At 34.8% G+C, this 21790-nt stretch overlaps 1 protein-coding gene across 1 annotated transcript; it reads left to right on the top strand.

The window, feature by feature from the left end:
- Window positions 1–20258: 20258 nt before the first annotated feature.
- LOC138174734 (centrin-2-like) lies at window positions 20259–20657 on the top strand. The gene has a single exon (XM_069105039.1). The coding sequence runs from the start codon at window positions 20259–20261 to the stop codon at window positions 20655–20657; it is 399 nt and encodes a 132-aa protein (XP_068961140.1).
- Window positions 20658–21790: the final 1133 nt, after the last annotated feature.

Genomic DNA, 21790 nt, shown 5'->3' with positions numbered 1-21790 from the left:
AGGTCCTAGTTTTATATTCAGCCATTGGCACTTAATATCTCTAGGACCTCTTGTCAGTCAATCAGTCAGCAAGCTTTTATTGAGTCTACTACATGTACATACTCTATAATTTGTTTCTGATTTCCTATATATAAAAAAAGAGATTTGGGTTAGATTCCTCTAAGGTTAATTTCATCTCTCAATTTATGACTTTATGGTCTTCCCGGATTTGAGCCAAAACAATAAAGATCTGTCTCAGACATTCAGAAAATTAAAATAATTATCTTTTTTTTTCCATCTTCATCTTTTCCCCTTCTTATTTTTTTTCTTTTGTGTACTTTCTCTTATTTTGGGAGAAATCTAGAAATATTACTGAAAAAGAAAATGTCTCTGGACAAAAAAAATAACAATCTGTACTCAGTTGAATAACCAGCTATTGAAGATTTCTGGAACTTGTCTGCTCTTCAAGCAATGAGCCTGTGGCAGAGAGAATGCTTAGAGATTTCAATCCCAGAGGGTATATACTTCAAGGAATAATGAATGCAGTTGTGAAAATGTCTTTTCTCTTTTTGCATAGAAAGAAGACTTTCTCAAATAAAGCTACAAAAATAAAGCTACTTACAGAAAAAAAAATCTTTACTGATAGAACCTGTATGAATATTCTAATGAAAAAGCTCAAATGAAAAAATTATAAAGAGCATATAGAGAGCATAATAGAGATAAAACTGAAGTCAGGGGGCCTGGGTTAGAATCACAGCTCTGACACTGAGGAGTTGTATGACCAAAAGTGTCTCAATTTCTCTGAATCCCAGGTTTTTTTTTTAATTTATATAAGAGGGATAATAACTATAGAATCTGTCCCATAGGATTATTTTGAGAAAAGTGCTTTATAATCCTTAAAATATTTTATAAAACATCACTGTCATTATTAATAATGCATTAAGATGTATGTTATTTGAAAAGTGATTGGCCAAAGCAAATTAGTTGTAAGCCAGTTGAAAGATTTTAGTGCTTAAGGTAAAATTCATATTCTTTGTGATTCGTTTCTATGCATACTCATACAAGCATGCATATACATATACAGTGCATGGATTCCAATAATTTCTGCTTCCTTGAAACTTGAAAAGCTAGACACTTGGTTAAATGAGGCTCAAAATGATTTTAACCTCTGATTTGGGAAATTTTTCAAGGCGTTTGGCATATCTTTTTTCATATCTTTAGTGATGACAAACTCTTACTTAATTCAAGATCTATTGTGACTTTGAAGCAGAGACTGCCTTCACTTACAGGCTTAATTATATGTTTTCATGATAAGATGAATAATAATAAATTTTGTGTGTTAGTCAAATTTCTAGGAAAAAGTTTCTCTGCAATTGGTTGCACTGGTCCTCAGATAACAGATGCATAATCCCAATTAAGGCTATTTCTGAAGTTTTCTAGGCAGGTTAGGAACTGACAAAGTTTATGCTTTGCAAGTATAGTCTTCGTTTGTCCAAGATCATCTGCATATTATGGTGAGGTATCAGAGTATTAATAATATTGAAATCATTAAATATATTGAAATGTGTATTTTAATCTCTCCGTCATTTCAGAGTTGGATTGATTTTTGGGAAATATATTAAGTTAGCTGGTGAATAAAGTAGATGATCCAAACTGATTAGTATTCTTGTCAAAAGCAAGATATTAAAATTTCTTATTCAACAAAGAAACATCTATTCACTACCTCCAATATGCCAAGTATTTTGTTGGTAACTGGCTACAAAAAGAGACAAAACTGCTCTTGATGTTAAAGCACTTATATTCTATCTATATCTATGTGTTTACATCTACCTATATATACACATGCACATATATATGTGTGTGTATCGAAATCTATGTTTATATCTAAAACTAATATTGAGATTAATTTGAGTTAATCTAAGTTGATTAAATTAATTGATCAATTAATTGAGGTTCATTAGTATGCCATCATGAAACTGACACACAACATGAATGAACTTCTCTGGGCAACCAATTTTGACATAATTTTCCATAATCCCTCTGGTCTACAGTGCCACTATGCTAACCCTGTTTTTGTATGTATGTGAAACATAGGCAGTGTATCAGGAAATTAAATTGCTTCCATTTGAATTGTTTTAGGAATATTTTGAAGATCACCAGGCAGGATAAGATACCACACACTGTGTTCCTTTTTTGAACTAAACTGTAAAGCATTCAAAATACTACAATGAGTGCAACTACAATGGATTGGCCATGTTGTTTGAAGTCCAAATGTATGCTTGTCTAAAAGATTATTTTATAGAGAACTCATATGTTGTCAGAAGAAGCAATAAAAGGACACTCTCAAGATTTTTCTTAACTTTTGGAATTTAAATGAAATGAAAACATGCATATATTATACATCACAATTTGGAAGAAATGTGAAAATAGAAGCCTAATTCCTATATGGGCTAACCGATCGGTCATGCTATGGACAGTAACACAATTTGCAGTTTGCTTTTGTGTTCACTATGTACATATAAAGAAATAAAACTTTTTTTATAATTTTCAGCATTTTACCAATATTTTTAAGCATAGCATGCCCTCATCAGAGAAAGTGTTGTGTTCTATGAGCAAAGCAGAATGGATGCAGCTCAAGGGAAATGGAAGATGCTCAAATTTAGAGAATCCACCCTAAATGTTAACATGGATTACTTGTGCCTGAACTCTAGTAGAGTATCTCAAGCCTGTATTGGTCTGATACGCCATGGTCAGACACATTTTAACTTTACTTTAACATTGTGATGTCATTTTGATTCTGTTTGATATCAAAATACAATGACCAATGATAGTATGATCTGTGGAAATGTGTATGAATATTATGGAGAAAATATTGCTTGTCATTCATTTCCTATGCTTGTTTAAATGTCTTTTGCTTTGAATGAATATGTCTTCTGATTGTACTAGTAAAAACAACCACATGGTGGAGATCCATAATCTGTAGTTTTTAGTGTGTGGTGACCTCCAAATTATCTTGACTTCTGAGTTTATTTTGGCAAGTCCACACATGAGGGGGAGCTTTTGATGCTATAATTTTATTTTTACTTTATTTTTAATTTATACAATAAAAGTATTCCCATAACAGTAGATTTCTTTTAAAATGATGATTTCATGTTAAAATGCAAATCTATTGTGTATAACTTGCTATGCTTCTCAAATATAAAATAAAGTTATCATGTAACTTTCCTTTTTTATTTTTCCTTTTTTTTATTCCCCCCTGCCTTGGAGATGGCTACTATTAAACACAAATGCATATGTGTCCATGTGTACATATGTACATGTATATATAATATCTATCTGTCTTATCTATGTAAAATCATTCTATACATACATCCATTTATCAGTTCTTTCTCTGGATTCAGAATGTATCTACCTTCATATATCTTTTTTAGCTAATTTGGATTTTATAATAGTCAAAGTAACTTAGTCAGTCAAAATTGTTCTTAAACAAAAAAGTGCCTCCTTTTTCTTCCTCCCTGCATGATCCTTTTCGCATGTATGACTCTCTCCCTCTATCAAATTCCTAATCATACTTTCAATGCTTCCTTATACTCTAACAAGCAAGAATAGGTTTCCTGAGTTTGTGAAGGTCAAAAAAGTTTGTGATAAGGTATTTACAAATTTCAATATTCTTCAATCTAATTAGAGATGGGAAACACAGGTCTAAATGAACCCCAATGCCAGTGAATCTCCACTTTTGTCTTTTTTATTTATTTTAATGGCTTCTCTGAGGTTGAAATTGAAGTTTGCTAAATAGGCTACCAGTATTGTACATAGTGGAAGGAATGCTTGATTTATAGTCTGAGGACCTAAACTCAAAACTCAGCTCTACTTCATATTTACTTTGTGATATTTTGCAACTCACAGCTTCTCTAGATCTGTAGTCTCTTCTATAAAATGGACCAGAAGATAGCTTTATAGCTCTTAATCTATTACCGTTAGGCCGAATTCATTCTCTATGATCCTACCTACAATTCTACTTAAAAGTGTTACCTCCTTTGACAGATTATATGCTTTTTAGGTAGAAATAGTATGAGTCACCAAACTCCCACATGGCTCTATTAAACTAAGGTTCCTGAAACTGACTCTGAAAGGAATCTCAAAAGCAGAAATTCCAAAACTATTTTGAATGTCAGCATCTTTAGAATAACTGTATACCCTCACAACATAACAATGTTAGAATGTAATATATATCAAATAGAAAACGATGAAATGGTTTAAAAATATTGGGGAAAAATGCTGAAAATTACAAAACAGTTTTATTTCTTGATATGTACATAGTGAACAAAAAAAATCAAACTATGCTACTGTCAATAGCATGAGAGGTCAGTTAGCCCATATAAGAATTAGTCTTCTATTTTCACATTTCTTTCAAATTGTAATATATGATATATGCATGCTTTCATCACTCAATACATGAACATGAATGTTTACTGGGCTTTATTCTTTGTCTTGAAAGGCATGAATTTTTATATTCTAAAATGCTAATTAATTCTTAAAAATACTCTTCTTTTACTGAATACTAAAGTTACACTTAGTTGCCTCAGTATGTTGTGGTTATAACCTGTGTCCTCAAAAGCTATGCTAAAAAATTCACATATACAGGCTTATCCTATCACTCTAGAAAGATTTGGACTGTGAGGTAAGTGATTAACTGTTACTTGAAGTGTCTATTAATAAATTTAGGAGATTTTGAACCATGATGTTGTTTACCAAATCAAGAATTTTCCCCCCTATGGAAACTAATGAAAATATCTGCTGAGGTGTGGAGAATTTACAACTTATGCTACTTTTTGTGAATGATCTTAAATATATACCAAAGGAGATAGAGAAAACTTTGAGGAAGATACAATATTTTCTCCCTGATCTGGGAGGTCTGGAATTTGGCTATAATATTCCTGGGAGTTTTCATTTTGGGATCTCTTTCAGGAGGTGATTAGTGCATTCTTTCAGTTTCTATTTTATCTTTTGGTTCTATCATCATTTCAAGGCAGTTTGCTGTGATCATTTCTTAAAGATATTGTCCAGGCTCTTTTTTTTTTTTTTTTAAGCAATCCGAGTTAAGTAACTTGCTCAAGGCATGGCCAGTTATTTCTGGGTGTGATGCTGAGTGTCTGAGCCCAGGATTCGATCTCCAGGTCATCCTGACACTGGAGCCAGTGCTCTTACTCACTGTGCTACCTGGCCACCCCCAGGCTCTTTTTTAAAATCATGACTTTAAGGTAGTCCAAAAAATTTTAAATTATCTCTCCCAGATATATTTTCTAAGTCAGTTGTTTTTCAAGTGAAATATTTCACATTTCTTCTTTTCTCATTCTTTTCATTTTGATTGTTTCTTAATGTGTCATAGAGTCATTAATTTCCAGTTATCCAATTGTATCTTTTAATGAAGTATTTTCTTCAGTGATATTTTGTATCTCCTTTTCCATTTAGCCAATTCTACTCTTTAAGGAGCTCTTCTCTTCAGTGAGTGTGTGTGTGTATGTATGTATGTATATATGTATGTATATGTATGTGTGTATACACACACAAACACACACACACACACACACACACACACACACACACACACATATATATATATTTAATTAGACCAATTCTGCTTTTCAAGGCATTCCTCTGTTCATTGGATTTTTTTACCTTTTTTGTTTTACCATTTGGCCCATTCTGTTTTTTAAGTTTTATTTTTTTTGTACCTCCTTTACCAAACTGCTGATTCTTTTTTCATGATTTTCTTGCATCCCTTTCATATCTCTCTCCAATTTTTGTCCTACCTCTCTTACTTGATTTTCAAAATAATTTTTAACTCACCCATGGCCTAAAATAAATTCAAAGTTTTTTCTTTTGGTCTTGGATATAGGAGTTTTGACTTTGGTGTCTTCTTCCCAGCAGAGTTGTCACACTTTTGATTGTGGTTTTTTTTTACCTTCCTTGTCACCATAGTAATTTCTATGTTAAGATTTTTTATTGTAGTTGTTCATTCATTTTTCTAGCCTATTTCTTGACTTTTAACTATATGCTAAAGTAGGGCTCTGCTTTTCATTTTAAGGGGGAACTCTCCCAAGCTTCTGTGATTTTTGTGCAGCTGTTTTCTAAAGTAATGCTGGGAATCTAAAATTTTTTGTCTCTTCCAATATGGTATGATCTAGGTAGAAGTTTGTTTCCTACTGTCTTATACTGTGCACTGGTTTCTGAGAGACCATAAGCACTCTTTTCAACCATGGGACTGTGACAAAGGTTTCTTCTTCCCTGGGCCACAAGCTCTGCTGTACTAATTCTCTTCCTCATGCTGGGGCTGACTGGGACCCAGATCCAAATATGGGCAATGCAACAAAGTCCTGCCCCTGGTGACAGAAAAGGGACCCCTATAAATCTCCTTACATTCTGTATTCTGAGAGGTCTGGAAACTGGCAATTTCCATTGAGTTTTGATAGCTCCCAGTATGCATTGCCATGGCCTTAACTTGTCTATGCTCATCTCTCACTGGTTAAACTGACCTTTCCTGCTGACTGTCTAAGTTATCTTGCACTGAAAAACTGTTTCACTGCCTTTCTTATTAAACTATTCTATTTTTATAATTTTGTCATATCAATCTCATGGCTTTTCTCATTTTTTTTCCCTCAACCATTCTTCTCTTTCTTTAACTATTCAGGGAATTCTTCTTGGGCTCATCTCCAATTAGCATTTTCTTTCAGGCTTTGGTTGTAGATGTTTTCAATTTATTTTCTTCTGAGTTTATATCTTTCTCTTCCCTGCCACTTTAGTAGTTTTTTTTTAATGGTCAGGTTTTTGTTGTTGGTGGTGTGGTTGTTTTTTGCCCATTTTCCCAACCTATTTCTTGACTTTGAACTTTATATTATTGGCCTCTGCCCACCTTGGGGTGAGGATGTATTCCCCCAAGCTCTGCCTTTTTCCTACTGCTGTTTTCAGAGTTAGTTCTAGGAGCCTGCAAGTTTTTTGTGTTTCCAAGTTGTTGTGATACAAGAAGTGTGGTTGCTGTTTTTCTGGTCTGTGCTCTAGTCTTTATCCAAGAAAGAAGGGTCCTTCCTCCCCTGCAGCCACAAACACTAGGGTTCCTCTTAGCTCTAGAACTGTGATCAGGGCCCCTGTTCTCTTGTGACTGAATAAAATCAAACTTTCTTCCTTTGAAACTGTGACTCAGAATGTCTTATGAGCAAAAGAGTTGCCTATTAGTGCTACTAAAACTAGTGAAAGCAGCATTCTGCATGTAATCTCTTTCTGTCCAGTTTTCTGACCTCCTTATTGTCTCTGGGCTGAGAACCTTGGAAACCACTGCTATTACTGCAGTTGCTGTCACTGCCTCAGTATGTGTGCCCAAAACGCTTCACACACATTAGCTCATTTAATCTTCATGACAACCTAAATGGGGGACATGTTACAATTATCCCTATTTTACTGATGAGAATATTGAGGTACATAGAGGTAAAATGGCTTGTTCAGAATTTTATGTTTAATATTTATCTGAGAGAGGATTCAAACTCAAATCCTTTTAATTTCATGTCTAGCCTCTTTGTACTTCATTACATAACTGCTTCTAAATTAAAAAAATAAAATAAAGGAGGAGAGGGGCTTCCAGTCTCATTTCCGTTATATGTGTCTTGTTGCGAGGGACACCAAAAAAAAAGCAAAGCAAGTTATTTTTTCTAGTGGCTCCTCTAGAACATGTGTGACAGCAATTAAGTCATTCTCTCATTTCTGGCTCCCATTTCATTTATATTGGGAAATGGTGATTCTGTGTGGAAATAAAAATATTTCAGCTATGTAAATCTAGATTTTATAACAATGTGAGTGATAGAGTGGAGCCAAGTTTAGAGTTATGTTCTGATACAGTCATTGCTAAAGAGTAAAAATAATTCTGGCATTTTTTTTCTGCAAAAATTATGACTTTGATTCTTCTCTTGCTTTTGTGAATGTTTCTGCAGTCCTTTAAGAGATAGCTCATTAGACACTGATCTTCCATTTCCCCCTCTTCTCTTCTAAACTTCCAAAGTGAACAAACTTCTCTTACATACCTATTATATGTGAGACATAGTACTAAATGTGAGGAATGCAAATAAAAAGATATCATCTGTCCTCAAGTAGCTCATAGTCTAACATGGAATGACAAAATATTGAAGAAATTTGAAACATGGTACCAGAACATGGGGTATAAAAGAAAAAGTTAAAACATTCAGAAATGCAAGAATAGATCTTAATGGAACCTGGTAAGGATTGAACAAAGACATGGCTTATCTGTGCACTTCCTGAAAATGAACGGTCTTTGGAAGACACACCCAATCAGAAGAAGGAGCCATAGATGAGCATTGTATGTCTAGTGTGTGCTGTACTAGATGGAGTGAATTTCCAGGGTAAAAGGAATTCTCAGTCAGGTCCAGAGCAGACCTAAGAAATTAGGGTAAAGTTAATCAGTATTGTCTACAAAGTTATACTTGTAATATGTGTTACTGTCTTCTGCAATCTAATTATACTTTTTACACTTATGACAGAAAGCATGATCACACTTCATAACATAGGCATCTTCAATCACAACAAAACAGATGCTTTGTGTTATGGCATAAATGATGAAAAGAAGATTGACAAGATATATACACTTTCCTTGAACTTTTCATGCAATAGTACTAAATCAGTTAACATAAATACATTTAGACCTCAATTTTTTTTACCAATAAAATAGGGAAAATAATCATATTGTCCCTACCTTTACCAAATAAGCTTTTAATGGAATAGAACTCATGTCTTTTTCCTTTGTTTTCAAAAGATCATCCTTCTCCAAATCATTCTGACAGCATGCATTAAAGGTTTGACTCAGCAAATTAATGGGATAGAAGAGAACAATAACATGGTACATGGAAATAGTCTTGAAGCCTATTGTATGATAATTGATGGATCCTGTTACTATTTTATTTCTGTGCAATTTAATTACCTTGATAAATCTTTTTTTTTGTTTAAAAAACCTTTTATTAGGCCTTAATTGACTAAAAGAATTGCTTTAATTAACTCTAACTTCTGGGGATTTACTTGCTATTTATATAAATTCTTATCCTTTTTTAGATTTGGGAGGTGAGGTAAGTTCAGCAAGAAGTGATTTCGGTCCCACAAACAGCAAATTGATGAATTTATAGATAAAAATACTTTTTTAAAATTTATCTCCACACCCCACCCCCAAAATAGAAATATGATGTCTGTGTTCATTAGTTAGAACTGATATTCTGGGCCAAGTAAAATTATATACTTCATTAGTGAGTTCCTAGTCAAATAACTTCCTAGTAATAGGTAAATAATTTTCTAATCATAAAAGGTTTGCATGGGTGTGAAAAAGAGAATAGAGATATGCAGAGACAGAAACAGAAAGAAAGAAGAAGAGAAAGAGAGGGAACTAAAAAGATAATATATAGACTTAATCCAGTTTCCCTGAGACAATAGAGAACGATAAAATGAACAAGTATATATATGTATATATATATATATATGTATATATATATATATATATATATGAAATGCAACTACTGATTTATGTTGACATATGATAAGGTTCAAGATAAAGAGACAATGTTTATAGCTATAGAATGCAAACTGTCCAGTTGGAATATAGTAAAATATTGTTCAATAGAAAATAAAATGGAGATTAGGCAGAATCTGACAATGGGGTTTGCCAGTACCATTACTTCCTGTCTCCCTCACACAACCAGTCAATTTGCTTTCCAATTGTTTTTTCTAGTTTTCTTGATTGAACTTTGAACCTAGAGAAATCTGACACCAAGTTCCTTCAGATCACAGTTAGTTCTGAATACTGAGTATTAAAATAAGTGAAGGAAGAAAAGGTTTGAAGAAACCATTGTTATGACTCCTAAGAGATGCAGCAAAAATAAGAATAATACCTATCATGTATAGTATTAATAATAATATTATTCCTAAAGTGTTTTAATATTGGCTAAGTACTGCCCCTATGTGATTTTATTTGATCCTCATAAAACTCCTTGATATTGGGTGCTATTATTATCCTCATTTTGCAAATGAAGATGCTGAGACTCAGTTTAATTGTCCCAGGCAGGGTCACAAAGCAAACAAATGTCTTGGGTGGAATATAAATTAAGGTCTTTCTGACTCTAAATCTAGCCCTTTGTGGCTATGCCACCTAGTTGCCTCTAAAATATTTTATTGTTTGCAATGTCCTTTACAGGGTTCTAGATCTGTAGTCAGTGGTCTTATTTTCATATTTCAAATCGTGTCTCTGACATTTACTGCCCTTGTGACTTTGAGTATTTAATTTAACTTTGTTTGTCCTCAGTTTCTTCAACTCTAAAATTAGAGTGTTGGAAGTCACGGCCAGCAGACCCAGAGGCAGTCCTGGAAGGTGCAGCCGGCAGAGGCAGGCCTGGAAGGGGCCTGAACAACTTGGAGGGCAAGTTGTCCCAGCAACAACAAGGGCCACTACCAGGCCTAACACCAAAGGGCTGGGACTGGAAAGAGCAAGGTAAGAACCAAAAACAGGGGCCCCTGTCCTGGACAGCAAATACTCCTGGGGCTACCACTTCATAGCCCAGAAATTGAAAAAATTAAAAGCCCCTATCAGTACCTCCAAAGACCAGGATGACAGAGTGAAACTCACCTGCTCCAACCCCCCCCCACCCTGAAAATATAGTAACTCTTGCCCCAGGGCAAAACCCTCTACAGTAAAGGCTTGGGATCCCTAGAGGAAGGGTGTGGCTAGGGCCCTGCCTCAAAATGGGTAGAAAGCAGACTACAAAGACAGACTCTGGAGTCCTACTATACTCAGAGGGAGGAACCAAACTCAGAGGGAGCCGATGTGGACTCCACACCCACAGCTGAACACCCACAGGGAATGGGTCCCAAGTCTCTACTAGATGAGATAAAAAGGAACTTTGAAAACAAAATGAGAGAGATAGAAGAGAAAATGAATAATTCTCTGAAAACCAAAATAGCAGAATTAGAAAAACATTATAATGAAGAAAATGTCTCTCTAAAAAGAAAAGTGTATGATATGCAAAAGCAGCTCCAAAAATAACCAAGGAAAATAATTTGCTAAAAACTAGAATCAACCAAATTGAAACAAATAACTATATGAGGAACCAAGAATTAGTCAGACAAAACAACAAGAATAAAAAATTAGAAAAAGAGGTAAAATACCTCAAAGAAAAAAATAACTGACCTGGAAAACAGATCCAAGAGAGATAATCTGAGAATCACAGGCCTACCAGAAAATCATGATGAAAAAATGAGACTGGACAACATTCTCTGAGAGCTCATTAAGGAAAACTGCCCTGAGATACTAGAACCTGAGGGTAAAATATAAATCAATAGAATCAACCAGACACCTGCTGAAAGAGATCCCAAACTGAGAAGTCCTCAAAATGTTGTGGCCAAACTCCTGAACTACAAGATAAAAGAGAAAATACTTCAAGGGGCCAGAAAGAAACAATCCAAATATCGAGTGTCCACAGTGAGGACCACACAGTATTTGGCAGCCTGTCCATTGAAAGATCGGAGGCAGTGGAATAAAATTTTCTGAAAGGCAAAAGAGCTCAGCTTACAACCAAGGGTCACATACCCAGAGAGACTGAGCATATTCTTCCAGCCAAAGAGATGATCATACAATGATATAGCAGAGTTTCAGACCTTCTTGATAAAAAAGCCAGTACTCAATGGAAATTTCAACCTCCAATTACGAGATGCAACAGTGATGTAGAAATGTAAACAAGGAAAACACACACACACACACCCTGCTATTTGATAAGAGCAAACTGGTTATAGACAAGTAGAGGGTATGAATGTAAAATACACAAAATGACAATTTAAAAAATCTTGTTAAGGGCTACAAAGGGACTGCAATGGAAGAAAGGGAATGAATGAAGTGGAAAAGGGTAAATTATGCCTCACAAAGAGGCATAAAAACTGTATAGAAGAGGAAAAGGAGGGAGGAAGATGGGAATCATATGAGCTTTTTTCTCATTGGTTCTGGTGCAAGGAGGGAATAACAACCATTTAAGCATAGCACTCTATCAAGAATAAACGCAAAAAGTATCATTTTAGAGGGAAAGAGGGGAGGGAGAGGAGCTTTGCATGAGATTTGTTCCTGTCACTCTTGGTGCGAAGAAGAAATAACATACTTCATTAAGTATAAAAATATCCTACAGGCAGTAGGAGGGGGAAAGGACTATGAAAGGGGAGGGAGGTTAGTAGGGAGGGAAGAAGTAAGGGGAAAGGGGAGGAAAAGGGAGGGGGACTGATAAGGGCATACTGAGAGAGGCAGTGGTCAAAAGGAAAACTATTAAGGGGGGAAGGGAGAAGGGCGGAAAAATATGAACAGGGGCGGGAATAGGATGGAAGGAAAGAAACAGATAACAATCATAACTGTAAATATGAATGGAATGAACTATCCCATATAAGGGAGACAGATAGCAGAATGGATTAGAAATCATAATCCTACAATATGCTGTTTACAAGAAACACATCTGAAACAGAGGGATACACACAATTAAAGGTAAAAGGCTGGAGTAAAATATATCATGCCTTAGCTAACATAAAAAAAGCATGGGTAGCAATCCTTACCAGATAAAGCAAAAGCAAAAATTGACCTAATTAAAAGAGATAAGGAAGGAAACCATATCCTGTTAAAAGGCACCATCGAAAATGAAGCAATATTATTACTTAACATATTTGCACCAAGTGGTATAACATTCAAATTCCTAGAGGAGAAGGTAAAGGAATTAGAGGAAGAAATAGATAGCAAAACTACAATAGTTGTAGACCTTAATCTCCCCGTCTCTGAACTTGATAAATCTAACCTCAAAATAAACAAGAAAGAAGTTAAGGAGGTGAACAGGATTTTAGAGAGGATAGGTATGATAAATCTTTGGAGAAAACTGAATGGGGATAAAAAGGAATATACTTTCTTCTCAGCAGTTCATGGCACATACTCAAAAACTGACCACTTTCAAGGGCATGAAAACCTCACAATTCTATGCAGTAAGGCAGAAAAATTAAATGCATCCTTCTCAGATCATGATGCAATAAAAATTATATGCAATAAAGGGCCATGGAAAGACAGACTAAAAACTAGTTGGAAATTAAACAATTTAATCCTAAAGAATGAGTGGGTCAAATAAGAAATTATAGAAACAATCAGTACTTTCATTCAAGAAAATGATTATAATGAGGCAACATACCAATATTTGTGTGATGCATTAAAGGCAGTTCTTAGGGGAAGTTTTATGTCCCTGAGTGCATACATGATTAAATTAAAGGAAGTCAACGAATTGGGCATGCAATTGAAACACTTAGAAAAAGAACAAATTCAAAATCCCCAATTAAATACTAACTTAGAAATATTGAAAACCAAAGGAGAGATTAATAAAATTGAAATTAAGAAAACTATTGAAATAATAATTAAAATGAAGATTTAGCTTTATGAAAAAAAATTAATAGACCCTTAGTCAATATGATAAAAAAAGAAGAAAACCAAATAATGGGTATCAAAAATGAAAAGGTAATGAAGAGTAAATCAAAACAATAATTAGGAATTATTTTCCCCAAATGTATGCACATAAATTTGACAATCTTAGGGAAATGGATGAATATTTACAAAAATACAAGTTGCCCATATTAACTGAAGAGGAATTAAATCACTTAAATAACTCCATCTCAGAAAAAGAAATTGAAGAAGCCATCAGTCAGCTCCCTAGGAAAAAAATCTCCAGGGCCAGATGGATTTACTAGTGAATTCTATCAAACATTTAAAGAACAATTGATTACAATACTCTACAAACTATTTGGGAAAAATTAGTGAAGAAGGAGTCCTACCAAATACTTTTTATGACACAAATATGGTACTGACATCTAAATCAGGAAGAGATAAAACCAGGAAGAGAAAGAAAATTATAGACCAATCTCCCTCATGAATAAAGATGCAAAAATTCTAAAGAAAATACTAGCAAAAAGACTGCAGCAACTTATTTCAAGAAGAGTACACTTTGATCAGGTAGGATTTCTTCCAGGAATGGAAGGATGGTTTAATATTAGGAAAACCATCAGTATAGATAAAGATATCTTTAAGCACATGAAGAAATGTTCTAAATCACTATTGATTAGAGAAATGCAAATCAAAACAACTCTGAGATAATACATCTCACCAGTCAGATTGGCTAAGATGACAAAACAGGAAAATTGCAAATGCTGGAGAGAATGTGGGCAAACTGGAACACTAATGCATTGCTGGTGGAGTTGTGAACTGATCTAGCCTTTCTGGAGAGCAATCTGGAGTTATGCCCAAAGGGCTATAAGTAATTTCATACCTTGATCCAGCAATACCTCTCCTAGGGTTATATCCCAAAGGGATCATAGAAGTGGGAGGAAGACCCATATGTACAAAAATGTTTATAGCAGCTCTTTTTGTGGTGTCCAAGAATTGGAAATTAAGGGGGTGCCCATCAACTGGGGAGTGGCTGAAAAAGTTGTGGTATATGCATGTTATGGAATACTATTTTGCTATAAGAAACAAGGAGCAGACAGTCTTCATATTTACCTGGAGAGGCTTATACAAACTGATGCTGAGTGAGAAGAGTAGAACCAGGAAAAATTTGTACACAATTACAGACTCAACATATGTGTGATGACCTACTTTGATAGACTGGACTCTTCTCAGCAATGCAGTGCTATAAGTCAATCCCAAAAGACTCATGATGGAGAGAAATATGTGCATCCAGAGAAAGAACTAGAAAGAACTGAGTTTATATCCAGGTGGAAGTAAAATACCTGATATTTTTCCTTCTCTTGTTTGGTTTAATGTCCTCTTTACCATTTTTCATTCCATCTGATACAATCCATCTTTATAACCTGACTAATATATAATGTGAAAGTATTTACAGATCCTATACTTGACTATATGACACCATGGCGGGGAGGAGAGGGAGGGAGACAAAATGTGAAACTCAAGGAATTGTGGAATTGAATCCTGTAAACTAAAAGGAAACAAATTAATTTAAAAATTTAAAAAAAATTAGAGGGTTTCATTAATGGCTTTGAAACTCTATTAACACTAAACTCAGTATCTGGAATTTTATTCTGATGTCTACCATGGCACTTAATAGCAGAAAGCAAGAAAAGTGTAAGATCATTAGGTACTGGCACACTGGCCTTTGTATTCCCCTAGTGGGCACATGCTGCTTAAACAACATTGGTAGAGTATGTTTTTTTCTTTATACACATTATTGCCAGATCAACATATTACAATTTAAGGGTCAAATAGTGAATTCTACCACACCATTAAGATGTCTAGTCACCTAATAAGAACTATGGCTTGTTCTGAGGAAGCACTCAAATATTGGAAAGCTCATTAAATGCCATATTAGTAGCTGTCCACCTGGGGAAATGAAGTCAATTTTCTATCTCCAGCACAGCCTTTTCTTCTATGGACAATCCCTCCCTTATGATATGACCAATGGGGATAGAGATCTATTCTAAAATATGAATAAGGACCTCATAGTAACAACTGAATTGGGGTTAAAAAAACATAATGGTGAAGTTGACAAACGGCACAATGCTTCAAGAAATGTGCCAAATTCAATGACTTTTACATCCACAATACCTTATACATGTAAATATAAGGATATTACATTTTATTATATTGATTGATTGTTCTTATTTGATGTTAGGAATATAAAAGAAATATCAATTCATATTTCTTCATTCACCCACCAGCCTTCTGTCTTACTAAAATCTCATTTGTCCTCTTATTGTCCCATGGGACAAAGACAAAATCTTATTAGTCCTTGCTTAAATACAGATGCTGCATATCTTTGGTCACTATTTCACTAGGGAAGGTATGGTTTTAACTCTTACTATACTGGTAAAGAACACTTTTTACATGAGTGTATGACATATTAGATTTAAATTACTGTGGTAGAAGGTGAACTGTTTTGATTTAACTGAAGATTGTTCATGTGTGGATAGCTAATTTTAATAGATACTTAAGTTTGAATAATCAGTCCTGCTAAGGTAATTTCATATAGGGACTTATTTTTCTAGTGTCCCAAATTCAAGGAAAATAAATACTTTAATATTTAGTACTGCCTTCTGTCAACTGATGGATACATTTGCTTTTTTTTTTCTATTTAAGTTGTCATCTCCGTCCCTGGTGAGGACAAGACCAAGATTTGAATATTGTTCACAGCAAATGTTTTTCATAACCTTTCGTCAACTGAGTACAGAGCAGATGTAATCTGATATTGTTTTAGCCAAAAGAAGTAATATCTTAAATTTTCAAGGACATGTCCCTGTGGGCTAGAGGACTGCTTCATTATCTTAAAAATATTTAAATGTGACTATTGTGAGTAACTACATTGATCCCCTCTTTAAAACGAATTCAAGTTTATGAAGAAAATAAAAAACAAAGTCTCTTAAAATGGATTCATTCTGGTATAGCTCTCTATGAGAGTTAGGCTAACTAGATGACTGTTATTTTCCCTTTTGACATTATCTAAAAAGCAAACATATAATTGTGTTGGTAAAACTAGTGATTCTGGAGCAGAGTCCAGTGATTCAAAAGGTATTCATTGCAACCTCCCAATGAAAATCATTTTTATATCATCTATAGTTCCAATCAATATCACAGCAGTTTTAAAAAGCCACAAAGAACATGCATATAGCATACAAGAGACTGGAAGACACATGGGTCAGTAAGAAATGATGAAATAGTGGAATCAACATAATTGACAGAAAGTACAATATAGGAAAATACAAATATAACTGGCCAAGCTGAACAGTTTGTAATATTTTCCCTGTGAAAATAACACTTTCAAGAAAAAAATCTTCATAATAACTAGAATAAGTCTATAATTTCTAATGTCTTAAACTGGTTAGTTATTAAAGGACTTAAATCCATTAGTCTGTTTATTTGCCATGAAAATTTGGTGTGTCTATGATCACATTGGTTGGGTGCTCTGTCCACTAATAAAGATCTCAACCGATGCCTGAATGATTCTTACTGATTTTTTTTCTATGCCTTCCCACAAAGTCTTCTTCACTGGAAATTCATCTCACATGCCAAGGCTCCCCTTTAGATCTCTCGATATTAGATGGATACATGTGGTGAACACAGTTTGTTCCTTCATCTTGCTACTTGGCCAGTCAGGCTTTGCTTTGTCTCTGGTCACATTCTTCTTTTGTGATATCCTTTTTCTACAGCATCTCCTTCATTATTCTTCATTGATAAATTGTGGCCTACTCTTGTAAAATATGCATATTCCCATTGCCTTTTATATGATCATTAACTGTATATTTTCAGAGATTAGTAATCCATGTTTAACAGCCATACATCAGATTTAGATGAATATTGCTGGATAAAAGATGGATGTTTTATTTTAATAAAGTGATTAATGCAGTTAAACATATTGATTATGAAATTTACTAAAGACAGCTCAAGGTGTTCTAATCTTCTAGTTCAATTCTAGGCCTAACTCATCATCCATTGGAAATAGTTGAGATATATGTATTGATGCACTAATTATGTGTTTCTCTATCAAATGCATATCATTTGCCATTAGAAAGGCACATATGTGTTAATGAAGGCTTTGTCTATGTACTAAAATATTTTATATTAGTCATCTCATATTTTCAAAAGTATTAATAAGGTTATGACCAAACCGATTGATTTTATAGTAGTTAGTCATTAACATGGCAGGGAAAAATCATTCAATACAAACTAATGAAATGTCAATATTTGGATATTATGTAAATATATTGTAACCTCTAAAACTTCCACTGAATTTTTGTTATTTACCTGAGAATTTGTGAATTTGTGAATACACACACACACACACATACACATACATCTTCTTCAAAGATCTGACCAATTTTCTGTTCATTATGTTAAGTATAAACCATGTTTAACTATCCTTTGATAATCAAATCAAATGAGGCATAAAGGAGGGATTCCTAAGCTCATCAAACAAATTTATTCCTGCCAAAGAAGGGATGTAGCATGGAGCTAACCTTGAAGAGATTTTCTCTATGGATGATGGTGTCCAATAGATATTTCTATTTGCAACTGATATTTTGAAAGACTGTCAAGGTCTACTTCAGATGCTTCTAAGTGACTACACTCTAGGAAAAACAAGTGAATGAATGATAATTGCCCAGAATACAGTAGTAATTGAATGGATAATCATATAAACTTGTCTACTTATCCTTTATTCCTGTGCCTTAGTTTCTGCATCTGTAAAATGATGAGTTTTGATTTAACGGTAGCTTAGGTGATGGATGCAGTGGATAGAATTCTAGGCATGTAATCTGAAAGAGACCTAAGTTCAAATTTGACCTCAGATGTTTTAGTTGTGTGACGCTGGGCTAGTAACTTGACCTTTGTTTACCTCAGTTTCCTAAATATAAATTGGGGACAATAATAGCAGCTACCTCACAGGGTTGTTGTGAGGATCAAATGAGACATTCCTAAAGCACCTAGGCCATTGCCTGGTACATAATAAATTCTGTATAAGTGTCTATTATCTTCCATATCTAAGGTCCTTTTAAGTGACAAAACTATGACCCATCAGTGTGTCTGTCTTGTACATAATCAATGTAACTCATATGTAACACACAATCTAATGGAAAGAGAATAAGCTTCAGTGCCTTGGGGAAATTTCACCAGTCCAGTCCTCGTTCAGATTTTAGAAAAGTTACAAAGGGGTATGCACTTAACTACCAAATGGGCAAGATGGCTATGACTATAAGAAGTTCAGAGGAGAGACAAGTTGAGGTGGTTAGGCTTTGTAGACTTTGGGGGACTTCAGATGTGCCTTAATAGGTGAGTAGGATCTGAATAAATGGAGAGGCCTTAGGAGACTATGCAGTACTATTCAAGTATGTATGGGAATGCATATGGTATGTTTGGAGGACTCTACTTAGTTTGCCTGGAGTTGAGTCTTTTGAAATAAGCAAGGTATGGCTGAAAATATAGACTGGATCATCTTAAATGCTGAGTGAAGGAATTCAGACTTTTTTTTTCGCATGTAATTCAGGCCCATTAAAAGTTTTAAATGGAATGTGTGCATGACCAAAAAATAGCTGCCATTGATGTTATGGTTAACTTGGCAACAATGCACAAGACAGATTTGAGGACAGTGAGAAAGAAGATATAAGAACTAGATAGATGCTTTGTTAAAATGAATAGTCACATATTTGGGCAGTACTAGGCAGAGATAACTTATAATAATGTATTCATTTGTAATAACACCAAGATATTATTCAGGGTTTTTTTTTTAATATTCCTTCCCAAGATGGTTCATCAGTGCATAAATTAAACACATAAAATTAATTCCCTCTTTAGAAAATAGAACACTTTGGAAATTAGAAATGTAGTACCAAAAGGTGGGGGGAGGGAGTACAGAGGAGGCCCACAGGGAAGAAAAATAGTTTGATAATGGAGTGAGGACAAGGTTGGCAATCTTCATGGAAATGCAATAACAGATGGGGCATCATTTTTGTAAGTCTTCCCACAGATGGTTCACCAGATGGATTCTGCTGGGTTCATACAGCTTATGTGTATTTTTCAGCTGCTTATCATTATCAGTAAGGCCACTTCTCTGAAGGCAAAATCTTTTCTTCATTCAGGTTATATGCAAATGTATCACTGAAGGAAACTGGCTTTCAATGACATAGTAAAAAGTTTATCTATTAACTGTTGCTTCAGGTTAGACTGAGTCTTAGGTGGTGATGATGTTTGGAATCCTATGATGCTTCAAAATGAATTCATGCATCATAAGAGAGAAAGTACTGTTCAGTGAACCATGAACAGGTTAGGAGGTTGACAGAACTCACTTCTAATTTGAGTTTACTATTAACTCACTGTATGACTTTGTTGGATGAGTCATTTAATCTTTTGTGCCTCCTTTTTTTAATATTGCCTACAGACACATAATTTACAACCTTTTATAAGAATAAAGTGGAAAGAGCTAGAGAATGACTGGAATAACTTAGAGTATTGAAGTATTGATGAAGAATAAGAGTAAGTGTCCATTCTGATACTGACAAAACAATACTTTGATCTTTATAGGAACCACAGAATTCTCTCCTACATTGTTCTGTTAGGAACTACATGACACTAAATTGCAATTCTGGAGAGTCTGTGCATTAGCCATCAGGAGCAGAGGCATGGCCAGTACCATCAAGAAGCCAAACCTGGGCTCAACCCCCCAAGAAAGAAGATGGGACCCAAACATGAACTCACAGAGGACCAGGAACAAGAAATTAGAGAGGCCTTTGATCTCTTTGATACATATGGAACCAGGAAAATACATGTTAAAGAGTTCAAGGTGGCCATGACAGCTCTGGGCTTCAAACCCAAGAAAGAAGAGATCAAAAAAATGATACCTGACATTCACAAGGAGGGGACAGGGAAAATCAGTTTCAATGACTTCTTCACTGTGCTGACTCCAAAAATGGATGAAAAGGACACCAAAGAAGCAACTCTGAAGGCTTTCAGACTCTTTGATGATGAAGAAACTGGGAAAATTTCCTTCAAGAGATTAAAACATATGGGCAGAGAGCTAGGGGAAAACCTCACTGATGAGGAACTGCAGGAAATGATTGAAGAAATTGATTGAGAAGTCAATGAATAGAAGTTCCTGTGGATCATGAAAAATACCAGTCTCTATTGAGGTCAATATCTCTTCCCCTTTTGCAGGCACATACAAATTGATTAACTGTTTATGAAGGTTCCTTGTTTTAATTTTTTGAGGCATCACTATAGTATATGGAGGCTGATTTTTCCCATCCACTAAAGTATCTAGATAATTATATTGGCAAATACCTGATCCAATTGTATGTTTTCTAAAGAATTCTAAAAACAAAGTTTTAGATAATACACCTTGTCGATGGATTCTCCAATTCAGAGCCCACTAGGCTTAAGGATTCTGCCTGGCATCTCTTCTTTCATTCATGAATATTACACCAAACTCCAGAGCAAAATTCAAGTGTAATGGCCACCAAAGTGAGAACAAAGAATATCTCCTTTATGGAGCTGGTTCCCTTATCACCTTGCTTCCATCATCTTTTCCTATTGCCATGCTCAGGTGGATGAATAAGCAGGACCATGTGATTGGCTTGTAGGCCATCATTCCAGGCCATTTTCCCCTCCCTTTTCCATTCACACCTTTGATTTTCATTGACTTAGCTCTTTTAAGAAGAAAACAGCTTACCAAATTCTTTGTTGTGTCTGAAACACACTGACATATCTATTGTCTCGTAGAGGGCTTGGAATGTTCCATGGCATCACCTCTCCAGTCATTGCTGGGGTAGCTGCATCTAGATCACCTACTTTGTGTGTCATCCAGACAAATGCTCTTTCCTTTTCCCAGGCCACAAAAAGCTAAATGTAATGTTAGCCTAAGAAAATCATATTGCATAGGTTAGCTTAACACTTATGATAAAAAAAAAATACAAATAAGCATTTCCTTAGTTCATAAGCTTTAAGGGCTTAGTTGCTTTGTAAATTGGGGTGTGTGGGGCAGGTCATGTTTCAAGTATTTAGCAAAGCCGTTTTCCCTTTTCCCTGCTTGGAAGGAAGGGAACTGGCTGTTGTTGTCTTCATTGGAAATTTAATGTAACTGTGGCCATTTTCTACTGATTTTGTCACAAGTTCCTCTTTACTGGTTAGCTCTAAGAACTTTTGATTCTGACTAGTCCATGACTTCCTCCTCCTCTGATGTATGGATACTGACCACCAAATGTCCCACAT

The sequence above is a fragment of the Petaurus breviceps genome, unplaced genomic scaffold (genome assembly GCF_028583685.1).
Source record: "Petaurus breviceps papuanus isolate PSGF00001 unplaced genomic scaffold, PetGlider_PUasm1.0 76, whole genome shotgun sequence".
In the NCBI taxonomy this organism is placed as follows: Eukaryota; Metazoa; Chordata; class Mammalia; order Diprotodontia; family Petauridae; genus Petaurus; species Petaurus breviceps.
The sequence above is the reverse complement of the archived record's forward strand: the minus strand, read 5'-3'. Positions and strand labels throughout refer to the sequence as shown.

Bases quoted from the DNA above. Each gene is read 5' to 3' on its own strand.
- LOC138174734 (XM_069105039.1), top strand. From the start codon at position 20,259: ATGGGACCCAAACATGAACTCACAGAGGACCAGGAACAAGAAATTAGA.